The following is a 10,847-nucleotide window of genomic DNA, read 5'->3' on the forward strand; positions in this document are numbered from 1 at the left end:
CAGCACACCGAGCTGTACCTGTACTAAGACTTGAAAGACTGCATATATATATATATATATATATATAATAGAAATCCAGAGGTCTTAGTTACATACAGTTTGCAAATGTTTGATAAGCCACCTAGCCCCGACATGTCTCCTCTGATGCCGGTGGTCCCTAACTCTAGGTCTAGGCCTGGGGTGTAAAACCCCGCAAACCGGCAAACGCCAGCTAACCCCAGGGCAGCACAACGCGAGAAGGTAAATTCTGCGAGGAGTCCTGGAAAACAGTTGGTGGTCCTTGAGGACTGAGTTTGGGAACCACTGTTATATACAAATTATTATTATTTTTTTTGGGGGGAAACACTATCAAAAATAATTAGCACACATGTTGATAGTGTGTGGCAAAGTTTTAACATTTCATTGTTAACACATTTTAAATATAATAAAAAAAATCATAAAACATTTGTGTGTTCTATTATACAGCCTCTCCATGCCTTCATTCTCTGGCCAACATTCTTCTGTCTGTTGCTGTGCTCATTTTCAATATGGATGAAATGGTGAATGATATTAAGGCTATCCTCCTGCGCAAACATTGGCATTGAGAATTAGTCCTCTCTGCCAAAAATTGCACCCTACTCCTGAAATAACTGTGCACAAGGAAGCACAGTGTCAGAAGCTGCATGATGCTCTCTATTGCTATACTAGAGTGAACATATTATCCCTTTTACCTAAGACGCTCATGGATTACATAGGTTCTGTGACTGGCTGACTTCAAGCCTACATTTTAGCTGGTTTTAATCAGCCACAGAACCTGTGTAATCCATGAGCGTCCCAGATAAAAGGGATAAAATGGTCACTCTTTCTATACCAAACAGCAGTAAAGTGCAAACAGTCAGGAGCTCCGGACTACACACTGGAAACTTGTGAGACATGATTGCTGCAATGTAGTGAGCAGTACCCACCCTATCATGACTAAATCTTTGTGAGCCTGAAAAAGGCAATTTCACATGACACCCATAGGCTTTGCAGGGCTGACCTGGGTTCAATCTAAACTGGGCCTACCCAGAAATAAGAGGTGCAGTGTGATGGGGTCTGGCCCGGGTCTTATCTGGAAGTGAGCCATGTTCAAAATACCAGGATTTGGCATGAAAGGGGTGTTATTTATAGAACTTAGACATGCAAGCTTAATAATAAAATAACAAAAAAATGTTTTACCTTTCAGCTTTAACAATCACCAGGGAAGATGTAATTGAAATCAAGATTCTGTTATTCAAGAAAATGTGATTGCATGTGCCATACAACTGCTGTTGAAAACATACAGTAGCAGTATAAAATGAGAATTAATCAGACAACATTTACAGACTTTATAATACTTGGATTATCAGATCTTCCCGACCTCAAATTTTTTCTGTTTTGTGTACTGCTTCTAATGTATGTTGTAGCTTTACTGGGGAATCTCACTATCATTTTGGTGTTTCAGCTGGATAAGAATCTTCAAAAGCCAATGTACTTTTTCTTGGCAAATTTGTCTTTCTTGGATATTTGTTATACCTCAACCACCATGCCAAAAATGTTACAAATACTCCTAGTGGAGAGGAAAACAATCTCATTTGTTGGCTGTGTAACTCAGCTATATTTGTTTTTTGCATTTGTTGGCACAGAGTGTATTCTACTTGGTATTATGTCCTATGACCGATTTGTAGCTATATGTAATCCTCTCCAATATTTTGTCATAATGAACCAAAAACTTACCAGTCTTTTGGCAGGTGCCTCTTGGCTCTGTGGTCTTCTGAATTCTATAATACATACTTTTTTTACTTTTCGGTTACATTTTTGCACCTCAAATCAGATAAATAACTTTTTTTGTGACATACCCCCTCTCTTATCTCTGGCTTGTGATGATACATTTCTAAATAAACTCTTGTTACAAACTATTGGGATTTTCATAGCTTGGACACCTTTTGTGTGTATTATAGTGACTTACTTATATATTATTGTGACTATAATGAAAATTAGATCAACTCAAGGAAGACAAAAGGCTTTTTCTACCTGCCTCTCTCATGTAATAGTGGTTATTTTATACTATGGCACATCTATTTTTAATTATGTTAGACCAGTGTCTACACATTTTTTGGATAAGGATAAAATAATCTCAGTCTTGTATAGTGTTGTGACCCCAATGTTAAACCCAATTATATACACTTTGAAAAATCAAGATGTTAAAAAAGCTGTTGTTAAACAATTGTTGTATTTACAATTCATTAAAAAATAAAAATAAGACTCTTGTATTTAAATAATTTTAAAACTAGTAGATCTTTACTAAAGTAATTTAATTTTAAAACAATATTTTGGCAAAAAAAAAAACCTCTTTTGCATCACATGATGCAATGACAGAAAGTGGATTCTGAGCCGTGAGTAAAGCTATAAAGAGCAAATACTGTACCTGTGTAGCTTGGCACAAATGTTACATTGCAAGGGGTGCAAATCATTTTTATTTAATTTTTTTGCATACAGGGAAAATAATGTCTGTTTTTACATGTAAAAAAAACACTTTTACCAGGTGCTAGTAACATATATTTTAAAAAATACCTTTTGGATGATATCAATACAAATCAGCCGCAGGAGGGTTTATGACCTGGGGTTAGCAAGTCAATCTATATGCACTGGAATTCTCAAGTGCAATAAACCACAAAGCTCAAGCTATTACTCTCTTACGCTATACTAAATATATGATATGGCTGACAATAATACCAAATCCTATATTATATTAGTACAGGTATATTAAAAAATGTTTTATTCATATATGAGAAAATCACAAATTATAAAACAAGACCGGTCTTAATACCATAGAAATCTTTGAAAAAGAGAAATAAATATATATTTTACACTAAAGGAGGTGGACTTAAGCATAATCTGTGCACAGAAGTGTGTATACTATCTCTGTAAGCAAATGACTTAGTCCATAGATAAAAGTCAATAAATATCTAATAACAGCTGCTAGTGGAACCCGTACATCAATTAGATATCCATGAATAGTTACTTTATATCACAGTTCCTTTTAAAAGTAACCATCCGGCGCAGCACAATTAGCTGTGTGAGAGCCGCTCCAAAGGGAATCTTACGTGAGGCTTGAGCCAGTGATGTCAGCAGGAGAAGGTCCCGATGATTGCCAAGGTGGTTTCTGGCTGTGGGGAAACCGGCACCTGTGCTGGTGCTTGCTTTAAGAAGTCCTGCTCGACTTCAATGCTCCACGGATCCACACCTCTACGTGCCATATGCAGGTACCGGTGAGCGACTTCTCTCCTCCCTGCGATAATTCCAGCAGCAAATAAAATAAATAGCTGATGCGGAGTACGGGTCCAGTTCAAGCAGGGGTCCAAATGCAAAGCTTCTGACGCGTTTTGCTCCTCCCACAGGGGCTTTATCAAAGAATGATTCCAAAAAGTTCCAGGACCCTTTTTATAGGAGTAATGTTAAATCCTATTGGTGCATCGAATAATATAAAACACCTGTTACTACACCTGCTCAACCACCTCCTAGTACAACCTCCTTAATTAAAACTTCAAAGGTTCCTATACACCCAGTATATAATGGGCGCAAATCTTATACAAAAAATCATTTTAACATATAAATGTAATCAAATACACACTAAAAATAAATCCATACAATATGAATATCCAAAATATATGTTTCAATGCCCGCTTTGTCCAAAATCCCCACTAATATACTTTGAGAATTCTTCCATAATGATCGATAGAAAACCATGAACATATATAAAATGTATCTGTCTGTTATTTGAAAGAGTATAACAGTTACATCTTAACGGTGAATCGAACCAGTTATCTAATCCTTCATATACTGCTACGCTACCATTACTCCATCAACATTCCTTAGTGTTAATGAGCTGTGCCCAACCTATGTAAAGTACACTTCCACCTTATTTCTACATCATCTTAATAATATATATATATATATATATATAGATGTATGTTCTTAAAAACTCATATATAATTTATCTCCCAAATTAATAAATACCAATACACATCCCTACAGAACAATGATTATTATGAAGAAGTGAATAAAACGTAATAAAAACAAATACATAACCAAAAGACCATATCTTCCCACTCTATGGATTGAACTCCTGACCTCTCTCGTCACAGTCAGTTGCTCTACCACTTCCCTACCATCTGACTCCTATACGTCCCAATGAATATTTAGCCTCATTTATAGAGTTTTAATTAAATACTCGCTATATAATCATACATTCTAAAACTACTTATAATAAAAGAATAATAATATAGCTATAATCCTTAATAGTCTATGATGTCAACCATCAAGCTCAATATATCACTAAGTTCATACTTAAGGTGATTACTCACACTCCGGTTCGAACCTCCAACCCTAACTATCATATTTCCTATTCGTTGTTGTTACACCACTGTATGGTTTAATTGCTCATCTCTTTACATACCATATCATCAATTCTTAATAACCTATATGTACCCATGTAATTATTTACCCATATTTTACTGATAATCGCTCCTATCTTCATATTCAAAACAATATAATAAATGAATGACCTGTCTAAATGGAATACTAAAATGACTAATTGTACAACCAATCCACCCCCCCCCTTTATTTTTATGTAATCTATTGATTTTTTATTTTCTATTTTTTTATTATTAATTCCTTATTTTAATACTAATTCCTAACCCTTAATTGTTAATTAACCCCCCATCCCTCTCTTTTTTCTTTCCTCTTTAGTTTTTGGTGAATAACCCTCTAACCTCTATAGTGTGTACAAGTTAATCCTACACACGACATGAGGCTCTTTTAATAGTATAGTGTTTAGTGATCACTACATGCCCTCACCTCCCACTAACCCCCCATATCATATAAATACAAACCAACCTAAACGTTACATGATTCATGATGGTATGTCCCATTTTCCTACATACATTGTGGGGAACCCTCTAGGCGAATGATTCAAATTCTATGCTTTCATTCAATCCCTGAGGTGATAACGTATTTAGCCGAAAAATCCACAGTGCTTCTTTTTTGCACAAATTTCGAAATCGATCTCCCCCTCTGTCAGTCCTCTTAACATGATGAACCCCCACAACTCTAAGTCCTAAAAGATTACATTGATGTTCCTTTAAGAAATGGTAAGAAACACTGTGTTTAATAAAACCCTTTAAAATATTCAAACGGTGTTCTCTAAATCTAGTTTTCAATGTGCGGGTGGTTCTACCTACGTACTGTAGACCACAAGGGCACTGCAGTACGTAGATGCAATATGTGGTGTCACAGTTTACAAATTCTCATATAGCGAATTTCTCTTTTGTAGTATGAGATTCTTTTTCACTAGATTTCAACATGTAACCACATGTAAGACACCTACTCTTCCCACTTTTGAAGCACCCTATCATAGGTTGCCCTAACCAAACTGAAGTGGTTGGATGACTCTTCTCCCTCTGGGTTTTCTTCAACATGCTAGGGGCTAGCAAGTTTTTAAGATCGTGATTCTTCTTAAAAATAATTTATATCGGATTTATATGATATGGGGGGTTAGTGGGAGGTGAGGGCATGTAGTGATCACTAAACACTATACTATTAAAAGAGCCTCATGTCGTGTGTAGGAGTAACTTGTACACACTATAGAGGTTAGAGGGTTATTCACCAAAAACTAAAGAAGAAAGAAAAAATAGAGGGGGGGGGGGGTTAATTAACAATTAAGGGTTAGGAATTAGTATCAAAATAAGGAATTAATAATAAAAATAGAGAATAAAAAATAAAAATAGAAAATCAATAGAGTAAATAAAATTAAAAGGGGGTGGATTGGTTGTACAATTAGTCATTTTAGTATTCCATTTAGACAGGTCACTAATTTATTATATTGTTTTGACTATGAAGATAGGAGTGATTATCAGTAAAATATGGGTAAATAATTACATGGGTACATATATGTTATTAAAAATTGATGATATGGTATGTAAAGAGATTAAGTGTGTTTAGTGATTAAACCATACGGTGGTGTAACAACAACGAATAGGAAATATGATAGTTAGGGTTGGAGGTTCGAACCGGAGTGGGAGTAATCACCTTAAGTATGAACTTAGTGATATATTGAGCTTGATGGTTGACATCATAGACTATTAAGGATTATAGCTATATTATTATTCTTTTATTATAAGTAGTTTTAGAATGTATGATTATATAGCGAGTATTTAATTAAAACTCTATAAATGAGGCTAAATATTCATTGGGACGTATAGGAGTCAGAGGGTAGAGGAGTGGTAGAGCAACTGACTGTGAAGAGAGAGGTCAGGAGTTAAATCCATTGAGTGGGAAGATATGGTCTTTTGGTTATGTATTTGTTTTTATTATGTTTTATTCACTTCTTCATAATAATCATTGTTCTGTAGGGATGTGTATTGGTATTTATAAATTTGGGAGTTAAATTATATGTGAGTTTTTAAGAACACACATCTATATATATATATATATATATATATATATATTATTAAGATGATGTAGAATTAAGGTGGAAGTATACTTTACATAGGTTGGGCACAGCTCATTAACACTAAGGAATGGGAGTAATGGTAGGGTAACAGTATATGAAGGATTATGTAGCTGGTTCGATTCACCGTTAAGATGTAACTGTTATACTCTTTCAAATAACAGACAGATAAATTTTATATATGTTCATGGTTTTTTATCGATCATTATGGAAGAATTCTCAAAGTATATTAGTGGGGATTTTGGACAATGCGGGCATTGAAACATATATTTTGGATATTCATATTGTATGGATTTATTTTTAGTGTGTATTTGATTACATTTATACGTTAAAATGATTTTTTGTATAAGATTTGCACCCATTATATACTGGGTGTATAGGAACCTTTGAAGTTTTAATTAAGGAGGTTGGATTAGGAGGTGGTTGAGCAGGTGTAGTAACAGGTGTTTTATATTATTCGATGCACCAATAGGATTTAACATTACTCCTATAAAAAGGGTCCTGGAGCTTTTTGGAATCATTCTTTGATAAAGCCCCTGAGGGAGGAGCAAAATGCGTCAGAAGCTTTGCATTTGGACCCCTGCTTGAACTGGACCCGTACTCCGTATCAGCTATATATTTTATTTGCTGCTGGAATTATCACTGGGAGGAGAGAAGCTGCTCACCGGTGACTGCATACGGCACGTAGAGGTGTGGATCCGTGGAGCATTGAAGTCGAGCAGGACTACTTATAGCAGGCTCCAGCACAGGTGCCGGTTTCCCCACAGCCAGAAACCACCTTGGCAATTATCGGGACCTTCTCCTGCTGACATCACTGGCTCAAGCCTCACGTAAGATTCCCTTTGGAGCGGCTCTCACACAGCTAATTGTGCTGCGCTGGATGGTTACTTTTAAAAGGAACTGTGATATAAAGTAACTATTCATGGATATCTAATTAATGTACGGGTTCCACTAGCAGCTGTTATTAGATATTTATTGACTTTTATCTATGGACTAAGTCATTTGCTTACAGAGATAGTATACACACTTCTGTGCACAGATTATGCTTAAGTCCACCTCCTTTAGTGTAAAATATATATTTATTTCTCTTATTCAAAGATTTCTATGGTATTAAGACCGGTCTTGTTTTATCATTTGTGATTTTTTCATATATGAATAAAAAATATTTTAATATACTAATATAATATAGGATTTGGTATTATTGTTAGCCATATCATATATTTAGTATAGCGCAAGAGAGTAATAGCTTGAATTCTGTTTTTACATGGAGCCAACTGGACAGCTTTATATTTACACATCAAAATAGAATTTGGATACACCCCTCTCAAATCTAAATCTCTCTGTACATTTTCAGTCTGCCCAACCTCGAGTGTCACATGCTTTTCCTAAAGTGAACAGTCACTTGCTCTTTTTTTGCTTTACTCCCTCTTCAGAATCAGGCCCATTTTCACAAAAAGTATGTATATATATATATATATATATATATATATATATATATATATATATATATAACTTAACAAATCATTTTGTTCTGCATCATTATCACATGCAGATAAAAAGATGCAGGTGCACTATGCAAACATTACTATTCAAAATTGGAATGAAAATTACAATTAAACATCAAATATGAGGCTGTTAGCATAAATTTGGCCACAAATATGGACTTACTCACCAACATCCAGGTCTCCTCATCGGGTAAGTCCCTAACATTCCTAGGGTTCACATCTGGGGTGCACGGCACCCCCAATATAGCCCAGCCAAAACTTCCGAAGGGAATCACGCAAATGAAAGTTTACAGTGAAATGTTAGAGTATTAGGTGAATGAATGCAGCTACTCAGCGTTACAAGAGTGATATATAATTTTAATATACTGTAAGTATTAAGTGGTGATGCCCTGAAGTTGCCCAGCCAGAGCAGCTCTGGGGGCCCCACGCCCCAAACACAGATATGTTCAACTATGAACACTGATTATGTGACTACCATTTACAACCCTTAAGGTGATGATTGCAAGAAGATGCATGCACCAGAATCAGGCCAGGTCTCAACTCCTTACAGCACCAAGACTTATCACCAAATAGTGGCTCACAGTTATTTTGACTTCACTAATGGCTGCAGCTCCACAGTGGTAATTGATGACTGCACCAGCACTCAACCTTGCTCTTCTTATTGGAGAATCATCCTTTAGTCAAGGAAATTAGGCAAAGGTCACCAGTTATATAATTTTTTTAAATAATGAACTAACACAATGTTAATAAACATGTGGTTTACCAGATGCTGCATAATGACAAATCCCAGCATGCCCTAACAGCTAAAATATAGCAGAGCATGATGTAATGTGTAGTTACACAGCAGCAGTATTGTGCCAACTTACCTACCCTGAAGTACTGCAATACCAAAAAAACTCGCTGTAAAATATAAAAGTGGAATGTATCAAATACGCAAATAAAAAGTGCTTATCCGATATCACAAACTGTTTGAACCGCTTCCATCAGGCACATGCTACAGGTCCATTCCCGCGAAGTTGACCAGATCCATTAAAGCTTCTTCCCACTAGCTGTCCACCAGCTTAAAATATATATAAAAAGTCTAACATGTATAATATGTCTAATATGTCGATTCTATCGTACAGTTGCAATGTGCAGTATGAACTTAAACACCACAAGAAGGGTTTATTCCAAGCGCTTTCAATAACTGCAGCTGCCCTCTCAAAACAGCTGATCAGCTAATCAGCAAACACCATTCACATAAATAAAAACTTTGAAATAATCACAGCGCTGTTCTTAATAGATCATGCTAATGATCACAAGGAAGTTCTCATTCATATGTTCTCTTTTCAGAGAAAGTGATATTCATAATAAAGTTCCAGCTTTGTCTAAAAAAATCATTAATTATGGATCTTATTTGGACTCCGATGTTCCTAAGTGCAATTATCATTCAAAATTCCACTTGGAAAAACCATACATTCACCAGCATGTAACTATAGATCCCGTATCCTTATTAAAAGAAACAGTTCATGTCTCAAAGTCACAAAAAATTCAAAAGTTTTATTAAAAGTCCAAAAGAAAAAGTTCCAGGACGCCAGAGATTTTATATGATGTTCTCCCTTTATTCTGGGCGTAGCTACCAGATGCTTTATGCTACAGGGTCATCTCTCCTGCTGGCCATCTAGGATAGAATATAAATAGTGACCGGACCGAAATCACCTACACCTTGACAAAGACCCGGAACGGGTAGAAATGCGTCAGTGATGCATAGGTGGTTTTGGTCATTATCACCAAGTGAGGAGAAAACCGGGAGTAGGAGATATACTGCGGGCAGCATAGCGGTTAAGGAGGTCTGAACAATAGACGCCAGAGATTTTAAATGATGTTTGGGGGACGGCCAGCAGGAGAGATGACCCTGTAGCAGAAAGCATGTGGTAGATAAGCCCAGAATAAAGGGAGGACATCATTTAAAATCTCTGGCGTCCTGGAGGTCCGGTGAGGAGCAACCTTACTGTTTGAGTACCAATTTGGATAATCCATCTGAGCCTGTCAGTAACCGGTAAAGTGCTTTATGTTTTTAAAAACTTTTTCTTTTGGACTTTTAATAAAACTTTTAAATTTTTTGTGACTTTGTGACATGAACTGTTTCTTTTAATAAGGATACGGGATCTATAGTTACATGCTGGTGACCTTATGGTTTTTCCAAGTGGAATTTTGAATGATAATTGCACTTAGAAACATCGGAGTGCAAGTAAGATCCATAATTAATGATTTTTTAGACAAAGCTGGAACTTTATTATGAATATCACTTTCTCTGAAAAGAGAACATGAGAATGAGAACTTCCTTGTGATTATTAGCATGATCCATTAAGAACAGCACTGTAAATATTTCAAAGTTTTTATTTATGCAGTATGAACTTATACATGTAATGTTTGTAATGTATGCTACGTTTTCCCCCCTTATGCTAAGTATTCCCCCTTCATGTTGCTGCTTGGCGATGCTTTGTACCTCAAAAAAATTCTAGTGTACTTGAGTACACCTGGCCAATAAAACTGATTCTGATTCTGAAATTAATCCACAATTGGATCCAACAGTGTAGATTTCTTCTTAAATTACTCTGAGATTAAAAAAATATATTTATAAAAAAGAATTGCATGTATAATAGATGCAACATAATGTGCTTATCTCATCATATCCACAAAACAACAGCCAACCAAAGCAGATTACCCAACACATTTCATCTTGACAAAATACTGTAATACCATGTAGACTTCTCAGGAGTATTTAAAAGTAAGCATGCACTCATCTAGTGGGATTCCCATTATTTTCCTGTAACCAGCACTGGGCTGAGCCA

General features: G+C 35.8%; 1 protein-coding gene across 1 annotated transcript; it reads left to right on the forward strand.

The window, feature by feature from the left end:
• The first annotated feature begins 1,411 nt into the window (after positions 1-1,411).
• Positions 1,412-10,636, forward strand: LOC134895742 (olfactory receptor 5V1-like). Its single transcript, XM_063913864.1, has 2 exons — positions 1,412-2,212; positions 10,616-10,636. The coding sequence occupies exons 1-2, from the start codon at positions 1,412-1,414 to the stop codon at positions 10,634-10,636; spliced, it is 822 nt and encodes a 273-aa protein (XP_063769934.1).
• The last annotated feature ends 211 nt before the right edge of the window (positions 10,637-10,847 follow it).

This window comes from Pseudophryne corroboree, chromosome 1, assembly GCF_028390025.1.
Source record: "Pseudophryne corroboree isolate aPseCor3 chromosome 1, aPseCor3.hap2, whole genome shotgun sequence".
Taxonomy (NCBI): domain Eukaryota; kingdom Metazoa; phylum Chordata; class Amphibia; order Anura; family Myobatrachidae; genus Pseudophryne; species Pseudophryne corroboree.